This window comes from Pleuronectes platessa, chromosome 12 (genome assembly GCF_947347685.1).
Source record: "Pleuronectes platessa chromosome 12, fPlePla1.1, whole genome shotgun sequence".
Classification (NCBI taxonomy): Eukaryota; Metazoa; Chordata; class Actinopteri; order Pleuronectiformes; family Pleuronectidae; genus Pleuronectes; species Pleuronectes platessa.
In genome coordinates this window covers 6435729-6462987 of record NC_070637.1, presented here as the reverse complement: position 1 = coordinate 6462987, position 27259 = coordinate 6435729, and the positions used below count along the sequence as shown (strand labels likewise).

The 27259-nt window shown below is 43.0% G+C and overlaps 2 protein-coding genes and 1 long non-coding RNA gene across 3 annotated transcripts; 1 reads left to right on the top strand and 2 right to left on the bottom strand.

Moving 5' to 3' along the window:
- Positions 1–1887: 1887 nt before the first annotated feature.
- stpg4 (sperm-tail PG-rich repeat containing 4) lies at positions 1888–11230 on the bottom strand. Its single transcript, XM_053436897.1, has 7 exons — positions 11141–11230; positions 10922–10978; positions 9914–10168; positions 8811–8875; positions 8472–8517; positions 3261–3365; positions 1888–1995 (listed from the first exon to the last, which is right to left on the bottom strand). Exons 1-7 carry the CDS (start codon positions 11228–11230, stop codon positions 1888–1890), a joined length of 726 nt encoding a protein of 241 aa, XP_053292872.1.
- A 2216-nt stretch (positions 11231–13446) lies between these two features.
- On the bottom strand, positions 13447–17804 carry calm2a (calmodulin 2a (phosphorylase kinase, delta)). The gene is made up of 6 exons (XM_053436345.1): positions 17675–17804; positions 16716–16746; positions 15221–15364; positions 15030–15136; positions 14818–14953; positions 13447–14727 (listed from the first exon to the last, which is right to left on the bottom strand). The coding sequence occupies exons 1-6, from the start codon at positions 17675–17677 to the stop codon at positions 14699–14701; spliced, it is 450 nt and encodes a 149-aa protein (XP_053292320.1). The 5' UTR covers positions 17678–17804; the 3' UTR covers positions 13447–14698.
- Positions 17805–18307: 503 nt separating this feature from the next.
- On the top strand, positions 18308–26769 carry LOC128453923 (uncharacterized). Its single transcript, XR_008341569.1, has 3 exons — positions 18308–18428; positions 21132–21251; positions 26642–26769. It is a non-coding gene; the product is annotated as an uncharacterized LOC128453923 (long non-coding RNA).
- The last annotated feature ends 490 nt before the right edge of the window (positions 26770–27259 follow it).

Sequence of the window (27259 nt, the reverse complement as noted above, 5' to 3'; positions counted from 1 at the left end):
GGATGATAACATGACAAGCTTTCCAGTTACATGGCTTTAGTTGTCTCTTCTTCACAGTACAGGCCATGTGCAGATTTAAAGGAGCATTAAATAGTTTATTTCTGTTGTTGTTGTTTTTTATCCCTGGTAAACAGGGCAACAAGATGCAAACACAATATTTACATATAATCACTTTATATAGTTTTTCTGCTCTTATAAATCTTAAAGTAGGTCGAAATAGGTCTAATGGTCTGTTTTGGTCTCAACCAACTCGTTAAAGAAATATTTGGTTCACCAGCCAGTAGCTAACAGTATCTGTCTGCTGCTGTTAGAAACAATGCTGCTGAGAGCAGTGACACAGAAGAGAAATAAAGTTGGGGGTGTTTATGATAAAGCAATTGATTGGGGCTAGAATACTCTGAGGGGAGCAGAATATAGGACATAAGTAATAGCTGCAAAACAACAAAGTAAAAGCCATTCAATAAAAATAAGTTTCTGGCTATAGTAAAGTCAAAACTTTCCAGCATCTTACTGGAAAAATTGGTATGAAAACACAGAAGTCTGAGTTTTGGGGTGTTCATTTGGGACTTGGGTGTCAGTGTTATCAGGTAGCTGGATACAGTGAACACTCTCTGTAACATGTATGGCAGGCTTGGGGGTCAAAAAACAAAAATTTTGTAAGGGTACATTCTTAGATTTGTGACTGGAGCCACCTTCATACATCTTACTGGAAACTTGAGTTCCGTGGAGCAAGGACCTTTTCAGCTGCTCAGTCGGTGGTGACTTTACATATTTGGCTCATTTCACTAATCAAGAGAACACTTGTTGAGTGTCTACAGTGAGCTCAAAGAAATGAGACGACATCCTCCATCAAAGTCATGACCGCTTTTCTGTCAATGAAGCAGCCAGCAGACTCTTTACTGAATAGGTGAGTATTCATGCACTAAAATAAAGCTCAATCAAGTGGGCTTTAATTACCTTGAATCTGATAGCTGAAATCTGGGTGGGCCAGTATGGATGAATACTCTTCCTCAACAACTGTCTGTGACAAAACTCTGCTGCTGTCAGGCCCGAGTGTTTGACTCTGTGGATGTGAAGCAGTGCTAATAAGGTAAATACACGCTCAGCTTCTCTGAAAAAGTCAAAGTTAGAAAAACGATAAATTTCTATTTCGCTATCATAATAGTAATGCACCTGGAATGTGTTTTCTTTGTACCTTTTCCTTGTGATTATCTGCACCACCATGATGTTCCATGTGGAGGTGATTCCTATCACCGCTGCTCTCCATGTCCTTACATTATTGCCCAAGTTTGTGTGTCGAAAAAAAAGGCGGGGTATGCAGAGTAGGTAGCGATAAGAATAGCGGTTTTATTGTGTGCCACTGCCTTGGCCCCTTATACTGAATGTGTTATCTGAGGGTGCAGGATGCCATACTAAGCTATGTGCATGTGACGCATGGCTGAGCAGCATTCCTCCTCCTGAGTGCATTGTAGGCCAGAGATAGTAGGAAGGCGAAGCAGCCTGACTGCCAACAGTGAGCGAGAGTGGAGCGAGAGAGGAGCGAGAGCAGGCGTGAGGAGAGATGAAGGGAGAGAGCAATACCGGGAACATGTAGTTAAGTGGAATGAAGTACCCTTTGTTGCAGATAAGATCATTCTGCTTCCCTGGCTGGCGTCACTAAAGAGATTTGAGCACAGCAAATGTAGTTGATTATGTCGTTGGCGGCCCACAAAATCCATCCCTGATAAACATGAGTCCAAGTAATAAGAGACTGGAGGGTTTTTGTCTTTTGTGAAGCATGATTTTATTGCTATTTCATCAGTGAGGCCGGGTCATGTGTGATTTGACCGTAGGATGAGGGAAAAGATGAAGGGAGGATCGGGGCCTTATGGGAAAATAAAGCGCACTCTAGGGAATGCTGCGGAAAAAGAGGCTAAACGAGGGGTCCATGACCTCTGTGTTCAGATGGTCACCAAACTTCCAGTTTGGTTCATAAGCTCCTGGTCCTGGGGTCTTCTGCGCAACACACACACACACACACGCACACACACAAATACATTTTTCATCTCTTACTCTTTGTTAAGACATTTTCAAGTACATGTAAAATATTTACAGAATGTTCTCAAGTGCTGAGGCCTTTGCTTATCTACTGTTCTCCTATAGCCTACTGTATACAGTGTGTGTTCTTTGCTGCATCCTGTTAGGAACACTTGCTTTAGAAATTATTCAGACTTTCTTTTTACACATTCATATAATGCAGATTTAATATGTACTGGAAATTCTAAAATGTGTCCTTTCCATTGACACTCAATTAACTGCGATGACTAAAAGGAAAAATACATTACGGGTTTGGAATTTTGGTCTAAAGTGATATTAATTATATCAAATCCGATCTATGCATAGACCTGACCACAATTCACAGCATATGGTCTGAGTGCTTTTGTAAACAAGAAATGTCAATTTATAACACAATTAAGAGTGGTAAATGCGAACGGGTCTCGATACTTTATGAAGCCACTTCAATTTTATCAGTCATGTGAAAATCAGTCCCATCACCACAGAGCGGTAATTACGTCAATATCATCAATTTGAAACAACCAACTATGCCCTAATCCAGCCGAGAGGATATAAAAGTAAATATAAGTTCAAACACATATACCCAAATGGGTTGATTTACAGTGTTCACAAAAGAGTCCATCTGAACTTCTGTCAGAGATAAATGCTGATATTCCAAAGGACCTCATCTTTGTCCTCTGGAATTAAGCCTTTGCTAAACTGTGGCTTCTGGGCACCTACAGTAGCTAACATTAGCATCCATGTTGCGGTTTTGTAGAGTCTGTGTTCTAACACCTTTGCCACTCGAACACCAAGCACACCATGTCCATGACTTTTCATGTCATAACCATGGCCTCATGAGTTCTGTTTGAAAGCAGTGCTACAGTTGCACCCACACAGTGGTGGTCTGGTTTACCTCTCAGGACTACGTGGGCGGGATGATTTGTTAACCAGTCATCATTCTTATTGGTACTCAAGGGTTTTGTGATGTTATACATTTCCGCTGTAGTTCCACCCATTTCCACCCTGACCACGTCCAATCAGCCAGAGTCATTAAAACACTGTGTGTGTGTGTGTGTGTGTGTGTGTGTGTGTGTGTGTGTGTGTGTGTGTGTGTGTGTGTGTGTGTGTGCATTTGCAGAGGTTTTTTAAATGGCTGCACTTAAAATGATGTGGTGTGGTACGTGTTCACAGATGGAGGTGTAAATGGGATGTACCGGACTCACTAGGTCAACATAATGGAGCCGTGGCAGAGTGGATTTGAAGCAGGAGGTGATGCCTTTCCCAGGTCTGGTCTGTGTATTGTAGCGACACGGAGCTGGTCCCTCCCTCTGAGGGGGTCACACAGAGGAGGTATTAATGAGTGAGGGGATAGATTGATTCATTGATTCATTGATTTTGTGAGCGAGCCTCAAAATGCCGCTGAGCAAGGCTAGCATATAATCATTACCGTGTAATAACAGGGACACTATTACCCCTTTCGTTCTTGATTGTAAATGTCAATATGATTCATAATCAGTTCATTCATATTAATTGATATTAACAATGGAGCTTGGTGAAATGGAGGAGCTTCACTGTGCAAAGCAGCTGAGCTGTCAGTGGATTGCACCTGAGTTCTATTCGTATCCTTTGTCGAACAAAAGATAAAAAAATACCAGGTAGAATTAGCTTATTTTTTGTATACATTTTTATCAGCTGAAATCAAATATTTTATATTTTCTCCTAAATAGCTTTTATTGAAATTTACTATGAAGGCTAGAGTCCTCCTGCAGCGACCGGTCCTGTCCATATCTTAAAAATGTCCATTAGCAGTAGCTTGTAGCAAGTAGCTTGGTCATTAGGCAAGCTTCAATGACAGAGCATGTTAAAAAGTAATCCAAATCGTAGTCACCATAACTTTAGCTAAATATGATGTTGCAATGTCTAAAGAAGTTATTTTCAAAGCCCTCATTCCAACAGTTCCTCAGAGAAACTGCTTTGTCCCACACACCGAACTGAAACATGGTCCAAACATGTATATTTCTCATGATACCTGTTTTTTAAGTGCTGTTGCCGAGTCCGACTCGCTAAACATTTTCAAAAGAATTCTTGTTATTTTAAATTTCCACTGGGATGAAATCGGATATGAAAAGTGGATTGAAGGCTCTTTAAGGGTTAGGGTTAGGGCTACTAGTCAGATCCTAACAGTTTGAGCAGATGAGTATTCAGAACTCAGGTTCACAATGCAGAACATTCTGTGAATAAATCGCTCAACGTGCACCATTCCCTCGCAAAAAGAATCAGCAACAGTCTCTTTAGTTTTCATTTATTTTTATCCTTCATATTCACAGATGTTATTTTCCTCTTTCTATGCTATCTATAATTACTCACGCATAATTCGCGCTATTGCTACTTGTTTCAATATGCTACTGGTGACACTTTGCTGCTGCTGTGGTAATTTCCCACCGGAATCAATGATGTTCCCACCTAGTCTTGACTCATTTCCTCCTGCAAAGGAAATGACTTGTATCTCTCCTTCAGTGACTGAGTGTATCCCAGTGAACGTGATTTGAGTGAGTGATTCAAGGTCATTGATTTGTTCGCAGGGATCCGTACGAACATGTCACGTTTTCAGAGATTCGCTGACGTGACACGGGGTGAGTGACTCGATGACTTGTGTCAGTCACTCAGTAAGCGAGTGTAGCTCTGCACGTTCGATCACAACTGACAGAGCACTGAGAAATGAATGGATCGTTTCGGGAAGTGACTCAGCTCAGTTTGTTCACCCAAACAGTCATTTTATCGTTTGACCAACCCTAAACTAACCTGATATACATCTCAAGCTTGATAGACACAAACAATCAAGGACACGGTTTTGGGTAGAAAACACATTTATACCCAAAATGTCACAACAGATTATATACAGATATGTTCAATATTTAGAAATAAAGCAGCTTTCTGGAAGGCTGTGAAATTAGAGTTTAGAGGTGAATTTGTATGCATCCCACTTCCTTGCATTTAGAACCTTTTTTTGCCATATTTCACCTTTTGATAGACAACTCTGGCAGCTCCGACACATATTCCAGTGAGGAACCGCAGTTTGTAGCAGTGATAATTGTAAACAAGGCTAATCACAAAGTTCAAAACCATCACCTGACACTGGTGGTTAAACTTAAAATGACATATTGAGCACTGGTGAACTCAATCTGTTTATTATATTTATAATCTCTGAGCCCACTGGCGGTAACAGTCATTGTTTTGGGGCTTCGGGTGTAGACAACAGAGCCAAGAGTTGGCCAAGACTCTGCCTTCCGTTGGCCGTACTTTACAGAACTGGTGGTTTATTTTATTACATGAGTCAAACGTTTCTCCACACAAAAATGGAAGGAAACCGTTCTTGGCTGAATTTGAAGGAGCCTTCAAAATGGGACAGCCTGGTCGCACTGCTGTGAGATAATAAGTCTCCAAATGCAGCCTCAAAATAATTCTTGTGGTTTTTTACCCCATATCTTTGCATGTTTCACTCTGATGACGTCACTTACAATTCCATCATGTTGCAGGGCAGGGCTGGCATGTGATCACTGGTATGTAATCCCACATATAGTTACCTTGGTCAGGTCAGAAACCGCTTTACTGTATTTTTGTGACTTGAACATTAGTACCATGGCGGTTTTTCCATCTCCTTGTCATTATCTTTACTGGAAGTGTCAGTTAGCAGGAGATTATACCTTGTTGAAAGCAGCCTGCCTATTAGACAGATGTTCAGTTACCGAGCAGAGTCAAAAGGGGACTAGACTGTTATTAGCTAAACCCCTTTAGACAAACGGCTCATGTTCGCTCAGAAGGCAACATGGACGTTTTACACCACCTGAATTAAAGTTGCATTATTCATAAAGAATCCAAAGCAGACAGGTTGATTGTATGAATATTCCCTGGGGCCAGAGTAACATTTTCCACGGTCATCATGACCTCTATCAGTTAAAGAGCCAAATGAGAGATTAATTGTTACATCCTTGGACCTGCACTCATGAAAACTCTATTGTTAAACCCTGCTGTAACTCCAGGCATCTGAGGGATGCACTCTCTGTAAACATGAGACATAGTTTACATCACATACCAATATTTTTAGGATCTAGGACATATCATTTGCCATGTGACTGAATGGTCTCTGCCCTGTTGTTTAGGGTAAGGTTAATCAGTGTCAAAACTCAGTGTCTCACTCTGTGTCTCTCTCCGTCTCCTTGCCTTTCACTTATCCTTTCCTCTTACCCACTAGCACACATACTGGTCATCTTCAGTGGTGTGCCATGCCAAAATAGCATCAAATCCCTCCACCCTCTTTCTCAGACATAAAACTATCTCCCTGTCTCTGATCACCGGAGCAGTTGTTCATTCTCAGCTCTGACTCTGACCGAGGGAGACAGGAAGGTGTCTTTTCCTCATCTCCACCCCTTAGAGGAATGGCTGCTATGTGCCATTTAAACCCTGTTGCATGTTCACTTGATCATGTGCAACTGGTCAGCTGGCCCCCTTCGTGCCTGGGGATGCTCCCAGTGGTGCTAATGCAGACATATGTTCTGGGATCAAGCAAACAACAGTGACATTTTTCAGATGGGTGTGTATGTGTGTGTGTGTGTGTGTGTGTGTGTGTGTGTGTGTGTGTGTGTCTGTGTGTGTGTGTGTGTGTGTGCGTGTGTGTGTGTGTGTATGTGTGTGTGTGTTGAACCTAAGCACCTGGCCTACTTTCCTACAGTGGCACAGCACAGAGTGTTCCCCTCTGTGGAGTAGCTAGGTGGTGAAGTGAAATTAATATGATATTTTGATTTGGAAAATAACAGTGAGGCTGTTTTGTGTCCATATACATATTAAATATTTCACATAGTCCGACCAAATTTGTATTCCCAGCAAACAAAGATATGACACATGCCTGCTAGTGGCTCTGTACCAGTGGAGCTGGGTAATGCTAATTTTGGCATGCTAACATGTTTCTGATTACAATGCTGACGTATCAGGTTTAATGTTTATTTTTACCCAGTTAGCTTGATAACATGTGAATTAGTTCAGCTTCATTCTGGGATGACAGTGGTATAAGGTGAACTCTAAAGGGATCACCCAAAAAATAAATGTCTGGATATTTCACTCAAAACTACTAATGGTGGTTCTAGTGGGACAGACAGGAAACCAGCATCATTAGGGTACTTACTCTTGGCGCCATGAATAGCTGTATCATATTTCATTCTAATCAATGTTGTTTTGGGGGTTAAGAGCAGAGGATGTCACATTTACCCCTATGAGACAAATTGTGGTTTGTGAATATTGTGAATATTTGTTAATTCATTAATTGTAGCACATCAACTTGTTGTAGAGATATATCCTTAAAATAACACAAATGTTAACCTCAAGTGAACTGAAAGTCAAAAGAACACCAAGGTCATAATTGGTTACAATTCATCCTCTAAGAAACGTGTCAGTCTCATGGTTTGTCTGGAACTGACCAATAAAATAAAATATAAAGGCCCAGCCTGGTCATCAGGCAACAGCATTGTGTAAAAGTCTGTGATTATGACTTTAATCGAAACAGGCTTGAATCTCAAGGGAGAATTTGTTCCTTCAGAGCAGCACGTGCAGTCGATATTGCAAGAAAGCACAACATATAAATCTAGGACACACAGGGGCCTCGGGATGGAGAAATTAAGTCCAATCATATAAAAAGAGAATATATACAGCTTATTGTTTTCTTTTTGTGTTCCCAAACATTCTCAACTCACTGGGGGGTTTCCTTTTTTAAAGGTCTGGAAATCAATTTCATTTCATTCTGGGATCCATTCACAGAGAAGTACGACATTTTGATCTCCCATGTCAGGATGGACATAGAATTCCCAGAGTAAACCATTACAACGTCTCAACTTTGACCCACTAATGTCAAGTCAGCTCCATCATTTCAGCTGTCTGACCGATCTGCGCTTTCAGTTAACTTTGCTGCTGCACTCGTGTAGCTGCTTAACCTTTGACAGTAAACTTGTCTCGGAGTCGCTATGACACTACTAATGGCAGAAAACTGCTCCCAACTCTGCAGTAATAACACCCTCGGGATTTCTTAGCGCCTTTCCTTCTCTGTCAACACTCAGCAGCTGCCAGCACGGCTCAAATATCCATCAGCTACCAGCATGGACACATGGGAGTGGCTGCGACACCCTGCAATATGAACCAAAGCTGACTGGTCCGCCAGAGCAGTGCCATAACAGGCCCTCCAATGGGACAAACCATACAACCAGCCGGTGGAATCGGTTTTCTTTGACCCTTGTGGATGTCATAACTAGCCTGTGTACAGCCCCTACCAGATGCACGTCATAGCTTGTAATCAAAACCTATTGAAAGTCTATTGTAATGAAGCCCCTTTGTTTGCAATGGAAAGACTAATTGGTTTTAATAACTAGTCTTGGTGACCAGATACTTACAGGCGGAAAGCTGATCCTCTGCACAGTCGACCGAAACATCGCATGCCTGAAAGGAGAGCAGAGGAGGGGGGTGGCTTTCAAAAAAAACAAACAAGAAGAAGAACAAGAGAGGACGACAATGAGGGTAGGAGCGAGTGAAGAAAATAATCAGGTTGTGCTTGATCAGAAGCAGAGAACATAGAGCAGGTTGGCGGTTGCTCCTTCATGTTTGAGATGCGAGGAGGGAAGATGAGACAGAGAGGGAAGGAGCAGCTGAATGAGGAGGCCTCGTCGATCAAGGGATGAATCATGGGTTGACCGCTCCACTGTGATCTGAGAGGCTGTTTGTCAAGAGCTTACTTGCAGGGAGTCTTCTCCACTGGTTTGGCCATCACTTCGTAGTCGCACGGTGAGGTGTGTATATGCTGGCAAAGGGAACAAAGAAGAAGACCTGTTCATATGACAGTATCACCATGGGGTTTGCTTTTTGTCTGCTGTGTCACATAAAACATACAGTCGACTTCTGTCTCCAACACATCTGTTGTTTTCAGGTAGCAAGTGCATTTTAATAAGCACCTCCTGCATTTTTAAACAAAGCATGAAATCTAAATGCCAAATACACTATTCAAACTTGTGAATAATAATGAGTGCTTAAGTAAAGGAACCCCTTAGGCTTAAAAACTAGAATCAAGGTGGTGTTGAGGCGGTGGAGACGCAGTTCCTGCTAATAATAACTTCAGTAGGAATAACATTATTGACTGGCTATTACACTGCACATTGCATCAGTTTATGTAGTGGCATCACAAAGAAAATAACTGTTTAAGATTTTTGAAAAATAGGTTTAAATTGAGGAATTTGAAGTACATCAACCAAGGAGGTTAAGTTTTCATTGAGGCCTGTCTGACCTTTGGCAGAGTTATGCAAAAAGTGCATAGCAAATTTTAGTAAAACTTGATGGAAAGGTGGTGTGTCCAGGGTTCTTAAGAAAAAATGTAGAAATTTCTAATATCTATGATTTGGTGAAATTTGGTGCAGATCCAAATAATGATCGGGATGTAGCTGATTTCAATAATGCAATGTGGTGATGGCCTGTCAGAGGTATATCCACTGTCCAAGTTACCCTCTAGTAATATTTTGTTGTACTTGGGACATTTTTCTATTTTCTTTTATTTGTTAATTTTTTACAAAGAGTATAACATCTGTATTCTAACTACGTAGGCGGAGACAGGAGCTGATGAAAGCAGAGGGAAAGAGCTAGCCTGCCTCTGTCCAAACATCGAAAGCACAAATCATTTGCTTGGCTTAATTGCTAGAAATGTACATAAATGTGTGTGTTCTAGTTCTTTACAAACAAGCTTCCTTAATTCTTGTTGCAACAGTAGTTGGAGTGGCATCAAAATGTATCACAAATTTTGACCAAATATTCAGAATATGTGGTCCCACGGGAGAAGTCTGAAGCCCACCTTGTCTCTGATGCCGAGGGTATCGATGTCGGGCCGTGGACAGTTTTTGAAAGAGTAGGAAGCCTGGTTCATCAGAACCTCCTGGGTGGAATCAATGTAATCATACGCTCCAGGCATCAGCAATTCCCCGTTACGCACACCCAGGGTCTTAGCTTTTCTGCCCACACCTTTAAACCCATAGGTTTTCTTCACAGGGTTCAGTTCAGCTTCTTCGATGAAGTCTCGAATGTAATAGAGACCAGGGAGGGGTGTGTCCTGGGAGAGGATGAGAGGGGAAAGCTTTGGGGAATGTCTGGTTGTTGCTGGGATAGGCAAATTGTTACTGTATTAGCATGTTAGTAGGTTGTAGGAATCACTGGATCAACGTCTGTATGCAGCATAACCTGGACGACTCATCTTCCCTTCCCTCTACTATCCAGTAATGAAGCCAAAATATCAGAAACCCATTGCCATCCTTCGTAAATTAAGTCATTTGGAGCCAAGTCGAGTTGTTTGAATTCATGTTTGGCATTAAAGAAACTTGTGTTATGGAAACTGCCTTTGACTTTCCATTAATAATTTCTGACTACTAAAGTAAGCTTTATGTTTCCTTGAAATAATCTAAACTCTAGTATCTCATGATCAAACTTGGGTCAAATTATTTCAAACTGATAATTAATCAGGTCTATATGTTATTAGAATATGCACTGTGGACCACTAAGGGACTGGACTCAGAGCACCGTTAGGGTTTCATTTATTTCCGGCATGCAGCACACTTTGGAAAGAGACAACGGGAAAGTGCAAAAAAAGCCAGTAATTGAAAGCTATACACGTCTCAAGAAAAATTATATGTTTATGATGCTCCTCCCTGAAGGTCCCTGAAGGCAGCACAGCACTGCCACAGCTACACATGAGCTAATGAGCCACTTCACATCGACAAACCAGTGACAAGCGTTCGGCTCAGGCGCTCCAGCAGTAGCTTCTGCTGTGAGGACAGGCTGTGAAGCCACACTGCAGCATGACACCTACTTTCAGTGTTCGCAGCCACCAGCTCCCACGGCCACACAGGTCCACCCTGTCATCACCCTGCAGATGAGACCAGGACACAGTGGATTGTTTCACTTCTGATGACACTGCTGGGCCAACAATGTCCTGATGCATCTCCAGCGTGTCTCATCCTGCAGCTCTGCTCATTAAGCACACACACACACACACACAGTTATGAGGGCTGTAAAGATAGACCCTTACCTTATCTGTTCTAATGCCACCCCTGGACATGTCAGCGACTTTACTGGCAGCCTTGTGTCTCCATGTGACCGTGTCCTGCGCTGTCCTCATTGTCGCTCGCTATCTGCTCGACTGGAGATCCGGTGACACCTGACCACCATTAAAACTGACTGTTACTATAGCAGCCACTCCACTATCGATCAATTTTTCAACAAGCCGGCCTGGTGAGGGGCTAAATTTAGACTCACCTACCAGTTGTACTCAGAGTAAGACACAAAGACGAACAGCGAGGTATACTGAGCATACTGCACATGCTGCAGTTACTTAGTCCCCATGATTATCATCTACTCTCATGTTATGTTTGAAGGCAGACTATAACATTGACAAGAATATACAGCCGGAGAGTTGGCATTAAAGTGCAAATGCAGGTCGAGAAAAGACAGGAACACAAGTCTCATTCTTCACTGCATATGGTTTCCAAACCATGGTCTGAGGATCTTCTGACAAATCTTCTGACAAATACTAACCCGCACCATGGAAGTTATCCTTTGCATTTATTTGTTGGTTGGTTTGTTTGTTTACTTGTAAGGATTGATGTTTTCTTTTATACATTTTCATTGATTTCTCAGAAAAAAGTACATCTTGATGCAAAAAATCAGGCATGTTTACAGGACTGCTATTTATGAGTGTGTGCAACTTGGTGCTTTTGGGCCTTGGCGGAGGTATTCGCTCTACTGAGGGACATTGTACTTAATTGGTTGGAGGGATGTGATATGAGACAGGAAAGAACCGATTCAAGTTTGGTTCCAGAAATGCTGAGTGGAAGACAGGACGTTTTTTCAACATTTTAACAGATTCCCCAGGGAGTAATCTTGTAAAAAAAAATTGCTCATATTGTGAACTGATATCTGAGTGTGTGAAATTTGGTGCAGCTTGATTGAGTTTCGGGGGACTGTTGATCTTTGTCGGAGGTATGCGCTCTATGGCCATTTTTTGTTTAATTATCAATCAATCAATCAATCAAATTTTATTTGTATAGCCCATATTCACAAATTACAATTCGTCTCATAGGGCTTTAACAGGGTGTGACATCCTCTGTCCTTAACCCTCAGCAAGAGTAAGGAAAAACTACTAAAAACCCTTTTAACAGGGTAAAAATATGTAGAACCCTCAGAGAGAGCCACATGAGAGGGATCCCTCTCCCAGGACGGACAGAAGTGCAATAGATGCCACGTGCAGGAAAACATCATCAAGATTAAAGTCTCTAGCAGCATTTGATGAGGGTAGACATCCCGAAGGACAACCCCAACATGACATGCCAAGCAGTCCCGCTGCAAGCTGCCATTTATTCTCTCATTTGGACATTTGTAAAGACAGAACTCTCTCTATCATTCAGCCTCTGAATACTGTTGTATCTGTGGATCTTACCTCCAGCATCAAACTAGACTGAAGTCTGATGTCAGGTACAAGCACACTCACATGCACACGCACGTGCACAGACACACACTCACACAGAAATAGGCAGAACTTAATCCAACACCTGAAGTGAAAGTCTCGCTCTGGGAGCATAGGCGCCACATTCAGCCTCGTTGCTAGGCAACATGGAAATGCAAAGTTTGAAGGAACCCAGGATTCATGTTTACGCTACTTGACAAGGAAGTCTCCTGAGATCAGAGACTGCATGAGGAGAAATACACAAATACACACACATAAAGAAGGAGCTTTAAACTGACTGACGTTTTCCTGTATATGTCTGTTTCCACCACAGTACCTGATGTATATTCAGTCTGTTCAGTGTGGACCTTGAATGAGCACAGACACGAGCTTTGTAGTTAACAGCTTTTTACAAGCTGTCGGCAATGACACTATAAACTGAGCGTTTTCATTTGTGCGATAATTGGTTGGGACGAGATTAGAACCACTTGTGTCCTCGATTCACACCTGGAATTGTTGTGGGTCATGATGCTTTTCTGTTGGCTTGGAAATCAACTGTGCACTAATAACGATTGTCTCACTTCAAGCTACATTCAAGGTAGGTTAGTCATGTGTAATGTAAATAAAAAGCTACTTCACATCACAGTTCTACTGCGTGTATAAGCTGTTACCTCACTTAGAATGCTCTGTGTTTAAATGTGCATCCACAGGGAATCCTCATCATACATGACTGACCAAACCACAATCTGCCGTCCTAACGACTCCCAACGGACAGTAGAACATCAGAGAAACTCAAGTTGTAAAAATGTTTTTAGTCTACTGCATAACCATTGCAAAGGATCAAGGGCACAGCCTTATAATAGCAACTAAAGAATTCACAAAGTACACAGAGCAGAGGTCCACAAGAGCTTTATTTTGTCATTTGTCAAAATAACAAACTTAGTATCTCTGCAAGCTACTGTAACAAACTCAATAATCAGAAATAAAATAAAAAACAGGTACACCTCTATTTACACCATGGTTTCTGATGTACAATCACCTGCACCTCGTGATTGGGGAAAATGCCAAGTAAGACATGAGGCAGTCAGCATCTACATGGTGCCGTGCCAACAGCAGCAGACAACACATGGCCTTTATAGTCAGTCAGGGAGCTGGACAGTACAAGGCTAATCTAATGTTAAGTACCATTGTGTGCACTTCACAATAGAAGCCTTTGATCCCACTCAGTGCTTTTATTTTAATGACAATACAATTTCATCTGAGCTTATCTGAACATTAAGAGGCATTGGCTGATGCTCCTCAGTGCTTTTGGGAAAATAACAGGGGACACTATAAATCTAGAAACGGTAAACATTTTGTGTTTATTCTATGCATCAAGAGAGAAAAAAAAAGTCCTATTAGAAAATAAGAAAAAAAAGGAGCATCTGTCCTCAATACAAAAATGGGAATTATTACAGGGTATACAAACTCAAGGATCCATAACTGAGAAAACAAGACAATTTTCATATCTGGGTAGATTGTAAATTTTATTGGAAAACAAAAATATACAACTTGGAATGAATTATTTGAGGCATGACCAGAGGCCATTAAAAAAAATAAAACAAAAGAAAAATAAAAGTAGTGATTAAAACATTAAAAAGCATAAGTTTAGTCGTTTTCTGGTATATAGAACAGCAGATACAAAAAGAGTTTGTACGAGTACCTAGGAGATACACCCGTGTCATTTTTTTTGCAATAGTGCAATGCTGAAAGATTTCCATATATACTTTGTCCGTAGTCCATGCAGAGTTTAAACTCCTCTACATTGTTTCCATGCCAACAGTGTTGCCAAGTGACAACCAGCTGACAGGTTTCCAATGTCGCCATGCGTGGAGGGGCCCCGAGCACACAAGACAGGAAGATTCGAAGTTCTCCGGCTCCCAGGGGCCTCCACGAGCATCTGGTTGTACGACCGTTCCGTCACTCCAAAACACCATGACAGCAAAAGAAAGGGACATGGGGACAAGAGCCTATGCAGTTTACATGCAGTTCCTTTGGACAGCAGAAGGAGTTGGGACCGGGGGCAGGGGGGCTATTAAGATTTTACAGATAAATTACACAAAGAAAAAAGGCAAATTATTTATATACGAAATCTGTACAAGGCCTTCACTTCGCTGTCATCATTTGTACGAACTCTGTGGTAAAAAGGGGGAGATGAAAATACCCATCAGTATCCAATGAGGGATCAAAGCTGATTACAAATACATAATACAACATATACAAACCTTCATAGTTGACCTGGCCATCCCCGTCAATGTCTGCTTCTCTGATCATCTCATCCACTTCCTCATCAGTCAGCTTCTCTCCAAGGTTTGTCATCACATGGCGCAGCTCAGCAGCACTGATGTATCCGTTGCCATCCTGAATATAAAGATCAGTCAGTTAGCAAATACAAATTCTGCAGATACATATGTGCGCGAGTGTAGATGGTATTTACCTTGTCAAAGACACGGAATGCTTCTCTGATCTCCTCCTCGCTGTCTGTGTCCTTCATCTTCCTTGCCATCATGGTCAGGAACTCGGGGAAGTCTATCGTCCCATTTCCTGAAGATGAAACAGACTTTTATGGGCAATTCCATCCAGCATGCATGTAGTTACCAGGTGCTGAAGCCAAATTTGAGTTCTCACCATCAGCGTCCACTTCATTAATCATATCCTGCAGCTCTGCCTCTGTGGGGTTCTGGCCAAGAGAGCGCATGACTGTGCCCAGCTCTTTGGTGGTGATGGTGCCATCTCCGTCCTTGTCAAAGAGCGAAAATGCCTCTTTGAACTCTAATGAAAAAAAAGAAAAGAAATGTCATACGGTCAATGGTGTCATACCTCGAGTTAGATAAGTACATGAAAACTGGCCAGACAGTATGACAATGGTTGTAAACAAAAAGCACAGAAGGTTGAACCTAATTATATTATTAAAAACCATGTTAATACTGTCAGCCCAGCCTGTATAACAATCTCTTCCTCAAGTCTGCATATCACACTGACCCAGCCCTGAATTGGTACAAGCCTCAAAAAGGTCATTCCACTCATGTTTAACCTGTAAACTAGCTACAGCATAACAACAAGCCCGTCTGTTTAGTGTTCCAACTGCAGTCGTTTCTGGCTAAACAAGGACAGTGACCATGAGACCAAGCAGCAGGGCAAAGTTGGGCACCATCAGCACTGAATGACAGCCTGTGTAGTTCAGTTGAGCCGTGAGCAATGATAACACACATCAAGTGTGATGAGGCTAGTGGGCAATGTGTGCCAGCATGCAGCAGCTTGTCAGCATCATAAAAACATCAACCTGCCCTGCCATTTGCAGGGTCAAACGCACAGGGCAACACCCTTTGTTACGAGTAAAGGCCTGTGGTCTGCAGCAACCGCAGGAAGTTTCGGGAGGGGGGGGGCACATCCCTCTGGTCGCTGAGACAATTACTACCTCACATCACAGAAGGTTCTTATAACACTGTAATTTACCAGAGTCAATAGGACATTTTGACTTTGTTGAGGTGCATGTTCATGCTATGCTGTTTGTACAAACCTGCCCATCAGCATAAAGCACAGGCTTACTCCCTGCAAGCTGATACTATGAAATACAGTAAGAGTATGATGAGTGTATTGTGAAACCTCGGAGCTATGCTAGATCTAGTCAACAGGAGGACGACATGATCGGGGGAAACCGCTACAACTGTGCACCAGTTTAGACATGTACAGCATACATTGCAGTCTGAGCACATACTGTAAGCGTATGCAGACACTCCTCTTAGGATACCAGAAAACCAAGCCCAGGTTGCTGCTGCATTGTTCTTGAAACATTCCTATCTGATGAGAACACACCCAGGCAAAGGACACGTCACGTAAAAAGCTGACTGTAAATACCCCGCCAGAACACAGTGCTTCCAGATTACATCATTTATTACATGGCAATCATGAAAATGCAAAGTTTTCCATGAGGCAGTCCTTCTGCGTTCCAGAGCCAGCAAGCAACAGCCGTTTCATTCATTCCTGTTTTATGACCAGTAGGCTACCCTGTGGAATGCCTTAAAAGGCAAAAGTATAAATCCACTGCAAGGGATGCAATGATCCATAATGCAGGCCACTGCGCAGGATATGAGGAAAGTAGATCAATGCAGCGATGTCTTACCAGCAATCTGCTCTTCTGTAAGCTGATCAGCCTGTAAAATAGAAGATGGGAGTAATTATTAGTATTTCAGAGCAACAACCAAAAAAATCCCCAATTAGCATTTGCACATAGAAGCTACTTCGATCGTAATTTTAGGTTAATCATCTCAAACATATCTAAAACAGTGTAAGGAGATTTGAGTGCAGCTGACAAAGTGTGAAACAATGTGCGTTATGAGAGCCATCAATGGAACTGTAATATTCTAAGCATAAAAGCATGGTATTATAGTGCGGGTATCTACCAATCCTATTACTGAACGCGAGGGGAAGAATATGGAGAAAAACGTACGAGTCCGTGTGGCGTTCAAACGTCCATCTACATTTGATCCCTCTACGTTTGAATGTGTGATGACGCAAACTTCGCCACAGACGATGAATGACTGACAATTTGGCGGTAACACTTAGCTAGGGAGAGCTAAAGTTAGCTAGCTACCGTCTGGCAGCAGGCTTACAGTAAGAGACCCACACTCAGCAGAATGACTGACTTGTACAACAGTCACCATTATTCCTCATAACATCCCCGTCATCCAGTGACGAGAGACGTATTTACCAAGTCGGACATCAGTCATATTCGGGATTTGGCATTAGCTAGACATATGTTGGGCTTGTTAAAAGGCAGTTTTATTAATGGACGTGCCCTGTCTCAGGTTATGCTAATGTTATAAACACACCGTTGTTACTGCATTCATTCAGAGCAGCCCAGCTAACGCTAGCTTTCCCTGAAAGCCCAGCAACTACCGAGCTGTCACTTGCTCGTCGGGCACTGCGGTGGTTACATTTACGAGCGTCGGCTTAAGCTTAGTCAGCGGGTCCTTCCTCTTTTACCGATATTAGATATGAAGTTTCACAGGAAGGACCGCCACTAAAGGACTGTCCGCCATTTCTAGACAGCAGAGAAAGCACAAAAGTGGCGTCTCTTACCATTTCGATGTGGGTGCAGCGGCTGATTCAAGACAAATCCGTAACAATCGGGTCCAGAACAGAATCCGAGCAATGAACAGAGTCTATGGACACACTGAGGAAGTGGCGGCAGCACCCGCCTTTAAGCGCTGCCCTAAACTCCGCCTCTTTTTCATATCCCTCCGCCGACTTCTCTCTTCCTCGGTTTCCTAATCCCTGAAAAAACACATTTGCAATCATCGTCGCTCGCGCGGTATACAGACACGCGTCTGATACACGCGCGTCTTACTGTCGCGCGTTTTCTTATGTCCTTATCACCGACGGCGTCACCCGTCGCCGGCGGTCTACATGGCGGCGCACGAATACTTTCTGCTAATCCGCGGTGGGGCGCAAGACGTCGCTGGGAGAAACCGCGCTCTGTGATTGGTGCGTTTGTACCTGCAATGCGTCACTCCCATGGTCTGCGCTGCCGCTGCGTCTTGTCCGCAGACATCAGAGCCACGGGCGCCGCGGACAGGCCTGTTGCGCGGTGCGTGTGCACGTCATGTGCACCGAGGTGGCTTTTAGGAGCAATTAGCTGCGGTGGTGAAACGCTGCTGACCCCGTTCACATGACCGGTGTGCCCGTTCCTTATTAGATTACTTGTGTTTGATCATTTAAAAAAAAAAAGTATGTTATAAGGTTATCACACACTCAAAGAGTCCCTGTTTCTGAAGTTCCTCCAGCCTGCCGGTTCAACAGTGCACGGCTCCATCGCTTGACATTCTACCCAGAAGTGACTTTGAGTGAGTTAGTGGTTAAGAGTTGGTAGAAGGTGCGTGTGCACGTTTAGAAGAGTGATGTGTGACACTAAGGCAGCTGACAGTGGATTCTCAGGTCTAACTATGTGTGTGGATGGGGGGGATCTGATCGCCTGATTGCTTATGCCTGACTGTCTTCCTGTCTCCCACTGACCACCTGCCTCCGCCCTCCGCCCCCCCCCAGTCCCCACGGGAGATGCCGTGGAGGAGGGTGCACGGAGAGACGGAGACGGACGATACGAGGAGCATCCTCTCAGAAGAATGTGCTAGAATCTCCACGTCCCCAAACAGCCCCCCCCCCCCGCCCTTCTCTTTTTCCTCCTGATTCTGCTGCCTCTCTTGTCAGTAGATGTCACACTACATTTTTGTGCAGGGATTGTGCAAAAGCCCCCCAACGCTGATGTAATAAAAACGAGGATCCAAAGTGGTTCCCCCACCTGACATCTGCACCGTGAGGTGATGGCGCCTGCGTCATGTGTTCTGCTGAGCAGCCTCAGAATCACCTGGGCTGTTCGCCCCCCCCCCCCCCACCCCACGGACCTGTCTAATCTGGAGCACATTGGTTTCCTTTCATTTAAATCTGTTTTTCTTCTACAGGGTTTTTGTCACCGTGCAGATTATGTAAAGGCAAAGGTGACGGCACAAAGGCCTAAATCTGTCACAAGAATCAGATAAGCTGGAGCATGTGTGTGGAGGTGGATGAATTCACGTTTTGCCTCTTTTAAAATACTTAAAATGTGACCTCAGATGCTAATGCGCAGCTGCCATGAAGACTTTGCTGCATTTCTCCTACAGTCTTGCGCAACACCATACGGTAAATTATCGGTCCGGGACAATGCTTTATTGTTAGTGGGTCATAAATATTTCAATATCAGAAGAGCTCTCTACTTTGTCCTCCTGCCCAATTTCTTTAGCTGCACTTCATCCAATATGCACAATCAGCTGTTTGCTTGGTGGATGACATACCCCTCAATGATCCCCAGGTCCCAGAGGAGCCGCCCTGGGTCAGAGGTGACTGTAGGTTGAAGGTTTATATGGACAGGGCGTATTGGAACTCAGGAGTCATGACTTAATGGTCCGTAAAAGCTGAAGCCAATCTCCAGGATGAAAACCAGGAGTTCACCCTCGACGTTGAGGGCAATGCAGTATATGTCACAGTGTTGCCTAATATATATTTGTAAATGTAAACATTTTGCTCAAACCCCTGTTGTTGCCCTTATGTTTCCCCTCCGGTTTTCAGCTCTGTGAATATGTAACCGCCCGGCCGTATACTTGTAAGTCCTTATCGTACGCAAGCCCAGCCAAGAACAATTTGATCGAACCGCAGCTTTCATTTCCAGATCACACGGGCCGAAGTTCATTGGAGCTGCACAGAGGCGAGGCCGAAGCCAGACCCTCCATTTTCATTCATGTCACCTTCCAGTGGCCTGTACATCATCACTCCCACTGATAGCATTGTTCCCTCCGCAGGACAAACTTATCATGTGGGTCAGTTCGGTTTGTAGAGATGGGGGGGGGGGACTGGGTTGGCATGCAGCATGTGAGAGACGCTGTGTGGTGGACGTGTGCGGGGGTGTGGCAGTCGGGCCTTGAAGTTAAGCAGCTCTCGAGCAAAACGCACCCGGAGCAGAGAAAGCCTATCGGCGTGTACCTGACTGACCTGAGTGGACTTTGAGGGATAAAGCGCTGGTGACAAATATGAGAAGATGTTTACCTGTGTAACTGAAAGACGCGGACGCCATTATTAATGAATGAGGCTTTGCAATGCACCTGCTGGTCTCATGCCAACGGAGTGGATCGCCTTTCATCGGAGAAGAATGGCCGTTTGTTTGTCATGGATGTAGCTGCATTAGTGAAAAGGGCGTTAACATTGTGTGAGCCTGTGCACATTCAGGCCTGTATGTGTTAATGCTAATCGAACATACGTGTGTGTGTGTGTGTGTGTGTGTGTGTGTTAGAGTACCCTATATTGAGCCTCTGTGCAGGGCTACTCTATGCACACACTGATGGTAAAACCCACAAGTACGAGGTGCGTTTGTGTACGTATGTATTTTTTATGACCCAAAGGCAATTTAGGCTTCATCTGATTACCAGTGCTTCTGGCCAAAGGTCTGCCGCAGTCAATGCACAAAGTTAACGGCCTATTACAGCAAACCACGTCCAGATAGCGTGAACACTTTTACTGCCGTGCACTAAGGGCATAAGCCGCGTAAGGTCCAACATCAGTCTGGCAAGCGCACATGAGCCAATCCTACCTGTTACTGAGAAATGACTTGTATTCCAAAATTACATCATGAAGCAGAAATGATTAATGGCCTCAAATCAGATAAGAGGATTTGCTCTGGCCCGCTATTCGCAGCCTATTTCAATCATGTTGTGATGAAATGGATATAGTGTTAAGCATGTATGCAGTTATTTTACCATCCCCCTGAACATGTTGTTTCTGTTTTTGTTGGGGCCTGGCTCTAGATCATCAGCAGCCTCTAAACTTGCAGAGGCCACTTGTTTTATTTGAGGGGATCCGAGGGACAGAACCTCTTACTGGCTGTCAAATAGAATCCCTGCTGTTGATCTTCACTCACTCATTTTGTACCCCCCGCCTGTCCCCTCTCTCTGTCTCTCTTTCTCTCTCTGACGCTGTCTCTCTCCCACTCTCCCTTTCTCTGGCGTGCCTCCAGGTGGTCTTCTGCAGTCAGCGAGGAGCTGGAGTTCAAACGCCGCAGCTTTCAGCAGCACATGAAACACTGCTACTTGGAACCATCCAGAAGTGTGACACTACAAAGCTCTCTCTCGCCAAGGTGATTTCATCCTCAGTGTCTGTTTGTGAGTGGCCACTGTTCGTTCTGTGTCTTTTTTTCTTCCTTTGTATCACAGGTGTCAGCAACTCTACTCGCTGTGGATTTCTATCCTTTACACAAGTTTCCTCTGCAAATCCTCTCTGTGATGGCGAGGGCTCACTCTCAGTTTACCTGCTCAGTCAGTCATGTCGAAATTGAAACTGAAGGAATCAAGCAGCACTGCAGAGGTTATGCAGGGGTAGCTGTCTGCATGAGTGTGTACTTTGGTGCGTAACGGCAATAAAAGAAGTGACAGGTGCAGGACAGAGTGTTTGTGAGAAGCGGCCCGTCCCTGACCCTGGTTGCAGCAGAGGCCAGGTCTGTCTCTGCAGTGGCAACGACCTGCAGGGGCTGCCTCGCTCCGCGTCCCCCTCAGATGAGCTCATTCTGCAGGGGGCAGCGGCTCCACTGCATGCTGTGGCCACTTCCAGATCAAGGCTGCAGAGCAGGTGTCTAGTCATCTCTGTGTGTATGTGTGTGTATGTGTGTGTGTGTGTGTGTGTGTGTGTGTGTGTGTGTGTGGCTCTGACTGCTGCGTTTCTGCTTAAACCCTGCTCATAAACAAATGTGATTGATCTGCCTTGGGTGTAGGGCTCAGCTGAGACACCCAGTGGCCAGTAAAGGAATTGTAGGTCAAACAAAATAAAGTTAATGCCTTATATACAATGGTGGAAAATGACATTTAGTCAACTACTGTACATAAGATGAATTAATATATCGTGCACTTTTGTATATGAGTGCATATTATGATAATTCATGCTTCTACACATAATGAGGTAGAGTGATTAGTTTTAGTTTTGATACTTAAACAGATTACTCATCTGTACTTCTAAAGTAATTTTTGAATACAAGAAATGTACTCAATTGTGTCTAACTACAACAACATTAAAACTTTTATATGCTAATTAAATAACTCATAAACTTTAAGTGCACTCTGCTATACCTATATTCAATTATACTTTCACATTTGCAAAATGTATAATTTAGCGTTTTTACACCATGCTATTATTATTTAACTAGTGATCAAATTAAGGATGAATCCTTGATTTAGTATTAGTCAGTATGTATTGTAAATCCCCCATTTCAGTGTATAGCTTATTTGACATGAAGTAGCAGTATTGATCCATACTGTACTGATGGTCGAGGAAAAACAATTTGTATTCTGTAGTAGAATTGGAATGAATTGTGCTTCAGTTCATAGTGTGAGGTGTTTTCTGCACTGCTAAGAATAACATTTGGTGGAGATGACATCACTATGTTCATTCGGCATGCACACCTTCTAAAGAAATTGAGTTACAGTTACAGTTAGATATGTATTAGTTTACAGGAAGATGACAATATTAATTTCCCTCCTCAGTGGCAGGTCACAGGTCAAACCCAGTGCTTTCTTCTCTTCTTATCTCTTTCTTATCAGTTAGCCACGAGGCCATTCTGTTCCCAACGTGAGTAAAGTGACATCATTGTTTCTGCTCTAGAAATCTACACAGCAACAGTAATCAAGTTGCACTTTTATTGATTTATATTATCTTTACACATCTTTTTTTTTTTTATTTCTATTGACAGTCCAGCTTTTCTGGAGACAGCTTTCAGTTGAAACACTGAATTACTCTGCTGTGTGATATGAACTGGGAACGAGACATGAACAATAATTAGCGGTTGGTTTGTTGTTGTGTGATTCCAAAGTGAGATGAATGCTTTCAGAATTATATTTATGGAATGTGTTTGCAATCATAACCAAATAAATCGAATCAACCATGTTACGGTGTTAATGAAAGGAGCAGATTTTCTCATTTATTGATGCGTTACTGTGCATTTTGGACAAGAGCAGTAATAGACAAGAAAGTGAATATAATTGTGCACAGAGGGCAGGAGGGTGACACGCCAGTCATTCTGGTAAACGCTTAATGTTGCTATCAAGAATGCTGTTGGCCTCGTATCAGCTGGAAGCTAAAGACCACTGCAGTGGTATACTTTTCATCAACATCTCCAGCCAAGAGATTGTCAAGTTCTGCTGGGTCAGACTCTGACTGTAAACTGTCGTCCACGCAGAATAAAAAAACTTCCAGCTCACACTTGGCAGGTCCATCCCTCAGCCGGAGAGGATCTGAGATGACCGACATTAAAAGTCACTCAGGTTTAATGCTTGTCTGTTACCATATAAATAAATGTCTTTCATCTTGTCTTTATAAATCATATACAGTAGCTCCAAAAGTGCATTGTGTTTGTAGACTTGTGCATTTCCGTGTGCAGGGTTCCCTGTCTTTAAGTGTCTGTGTGAGGGATCTGCAGATATATTGCATGTGTGTTTATGGGGTTCTTAGTGTGTGCTATCTGAGGCGTTGCCTGGGTGCGTAGATGTCGATGATCCGGGGGCTGCAGTGGGTCATATAGTGCAGAGCAGGGTCAGAGTAGTTGAAGGGTGGGGGGTTGGACTGCTCCTGGATGTGGTCTGGCAGCAAGTGGGGGAGGCTGGAAGAAAACACATGAGCCAATCAGAATGCAGAGGTTAACAAGAAATTACTGCACTCTGCCTCTCAAGATATATTGGAATATGTCTACTCATAAACCAACAGAGTGATGTCCATATTAATATCTATCATTCATTCTAGGTATATGATGTCTATAAAGAGTGGGGCCAGTGAGCCTTCAGTATGTGGACCGCATTCAAGGTGTCTTCTTCGATGTCCTCAGTTAACCGGTAATACTGGCCCTCTGACCCTCCAGATCATTATGATTATGTAAATATATTTATTTCATCATATCGGACTGACACAGACAGTCTCTGGTGCTGATCGCCATCATAGAATCACATCCTCTTTAGCAAGTTCTCGTCAAAGTAAAAGCTAAATGTTAATTTAGTTGTTGCAATGCTTTATGTTGAGCTGAATTACAGAGCTTTTATTTTGTGAACTTGGGTCTGAAGATTGTGCTACTGATGCTTAATAGACCTCCTAAACAGCAGACATGCAAAGTATGAAAAAAAACCTTCAGTAAATTAATAAAGCTTATATACAAGCCACACATGGGCACACCAATAAAGCAAATTAAGTGTTGTTTCATGAAAAACACTAACTATAACATTTTAATTGCAGATAAACCAGGTAGGATGAACACAACGCTTTCTATCTTCACTCCGCACTGTTTATAAAAAGCTCTGCACTCAACGTTCAGCACACCAAGAATAAAAAGTGACAGTATATTGTAAAACTATTATTGTATTATAATTATTATTATTGTAGTATTGAAGTATATTTAAGAAGAGGACTCACTAATGAAAATGAATAATTCTGAAGTAGCTCTGGAGCATTAACACAGGACAAGAGAACAGCCCATTAAAAACAGGCAGGTTTAGAATGGACACTGCATTAGTCTCTATAAATGTCTGTATGTTTTCTACCTTATTCAATGGATTCTTAGCTCTAACTACTGCTGCCTCTAATTCTCCATCCAGCAGACAATCATCTCAGGCAATCCGTGGACAGGTTTGGATGGGCAGCAGTTGTTGTGGAATACTCAGTGACTCATGAATATTCATGCAGGTTCTAGCCTAGATATTCAGGCAGCGTTGAAAGATGCTGAAATCTGGAGCTAAAGCTGATTCACAACATGAAACACACATCCTGAATGCTTCTCTGGACGCCCCGTGCTGTGATTTGCAGCTCAGACACATTGTTTATCAATATGGTTGTTCTTTATGCAAATATGTATATCCTCCCTGATAATGAGGCAACCTTGTGTTCCATTAATCATTCAAAACACAATTCTAGCAAAATCGTTTCTCTCAAAAAGATTTGTCTGCTCCTTGATTACACTCCATGCTGTGAGCTGTTGTGTTCAAAACGCTTTGTCCAGAATCTAGTCAAGCACCCTGACATGTTACATATATTATAAATATAGTAGTATTTTGTAAATAAAATGTTCAAGCACCTACATACGATGATACATAGATTTACGGGAACACTGGAAACGTTGCATAAACAGTTTCTGCTCCATCTCCATCAGATCACATGCATCTGGGATTATTATTTTATTATATATAAATAATCTTCTTCAGATCCAACAGCACAATCTCATCCCTGGGTTTTGGTACTCAATTTAACATAATCCCACAATGCAGGCACAGACCACAGCTATTATTTCCATAGGGTCTAGTTTACAGATAGCAGAGAAAGCAGGCCAGTCATCAGGGGGATTAAGGGTCTCTATGGCCCACTAACACCTGGCCCAGATGCCATACATCTGTACACACGCTGGGGCCAAGGACACACGCACATTATGCTACACCAAATCATGAATACACTGCTGCAAACACTCACACATACATAGACATCTGCATGAGATCTAACCTATTTTAGAGTAAACTTCAATTCCCACGCAAAACATTCAGCTTTATCATGAAATCCCATGATTGTGTGATATATTTGTCATGTGATGTTGAGGCTGTAGCTGAATCATTTCAGTCTGTTTATTCTCAATGACTTTTCAATCTGTGTTGTCAAGTTAAATACCGAAAAAGTCTCACAATACCAAACACTGTGTGTTGTAGTTACCTCCGCCAAGGTGGTTGCGTTTTCACTCCTGTCCATTTACTCAAAAACAACTAAAGGGATGCGCACTTGGCAGAATGATGTGGTATGGATCAGAGAAGCAACCATTACATTTTCAGAAACCCTACAGGATGATTTAAGCAAACAACCTCTGATTACCTTGGTTTAGTGTCTATTCTATTTACTGTTCCTTGGTGTTACCCAAGCCAAGTTTCATAACTCAGACCAAAGCTGTAAGTAGGAAGTGTCTTTGTTTAATATAGTAAGAGAGTGGGCAGTTCATCCTCCGACTGAGAAGTTAAGAAGAAGACAGTGCTGCAGCAGCAGTACAGAGGACAGGATTTAAAGCCTCTGAGCTGCTGAAAACGATTGTCTCCGGGCAGACCTACTTGACTACTGTACCTTGAAACAGTGTGTGTGTGTGTGAGAGAGAGAGAGATTTATATTGTGGGGACCTAAAGCTGTTTCCACTTTATGGCTCTTTGTATTCCCTGAGGTATTCCCCATAATGGGAATCATGACATGTTTCAAGGTTCAGGTAAGGTTAAGTTTAGGGTTCGGCAAGAAGTAGCTATGGTCAAGGTTAAAGTAAGTCTCCAACAAATAATTTGTCATAAAAGGCATGGATCCACAACCCTGTGTGTGTGTGTGTGTGTGTGTGTGTGTGTGTGTGTGTGCGTCCCATTGTCTAGTCATTAACTGCAGCAGTATATTTTGTGGTGACCTGCTTCCCCCTGCCCAAAGGAGCTGCTGACCCACCTAATACACACATTTAATGTGTTACGTGTGTTACTCACTCTCCAGACACCGTCTTCCTGCAGCAGCAGAAGCAGGCCAGTAGAGCCAGGAGAAGCAGCAGGAGCAGAGGGATGCCGATGCCCAGAACCAGCCCCAGGACGAGGTCCCGCTGCTTGTTACTCACCCGGCCTTGCTCTGGAACAGGTCAGGCAGTGTTAGGTCATGGCAATCTGAGGCCAAGTCTCTTCAAATCAGTCACACAGAGGTGAGAAGGGACAGGAGAGGAATGTTAAGGTGTCAGTTATCATTATTAATTACCAGACCATTGAATGATTTTTTTTCCTGCAAAATGACAATGACACTGGATATATACTGTAAGTGTTCATTAAAATTAAGATTAAGATACATTTATTTATCAAACACATGCACAGACATGCAAACGGACACTCATGCAATGGAAGGGAAATTTAACCTCTGCTTTTAACCCATCTGGTGCAGGACACACAGAGCAGTCATGTACGGCGCACGGGGAGCAGATGTTGGGGGAGTAAGGTGCCTTGCTCAGGGGCACTAGACAGGGTAGGGAGAATCCTCTTGGATTTTTGGACAGATCAATCCAGGTTCATCTTTTTGTTGTTTCTCAGTGGAGTCGAACCAGAGACCTTTTCTGCCCATAGTCCAAGT

Excerpts from the sequence above, each read along its gene's own strand:
- stpg4 (XM_053436897.1), bottom strand. The coding sequence starts at position 11,230 with ATGAGGACAGCGCAGGACACGGTCACATGGAGACACAAGGCTGCCAGT. Across the intron at positions 8,518-8,810 it reads GTGGAGAAGACTCCCTGCAA|GCATGCGATGTTTCGGTCGA; the intron begins GTAAGCTCTTGA and ends CTCTCCTTTCAG. Across the intron at positions 1,996-3,260 it reads GGCTCCATTATGTTGACCTA|AAGACCCCAGGACCAGGAGC; the intron begins GTGAGTCCGGTA and ends TGTGTTGCGCAG.
- calm2a (XM_053436345.1), bottom strand. Across the intron at positions 15,365-16,715 it reads TACAGAAGAGCAGATTGCTG|AGTTCAAAGAGGCATTTTCG; the intron begins GTAAGACATCGC and ends TTTTTTCATTAG. Across the intron at positions 15,137-15,220 it reads TAATGAAGTGGACGCTGATG|GAAATGGGACGATAGACTTC; the intron begins GTGAGAACTCAA and ends TTTCATCTTCAG.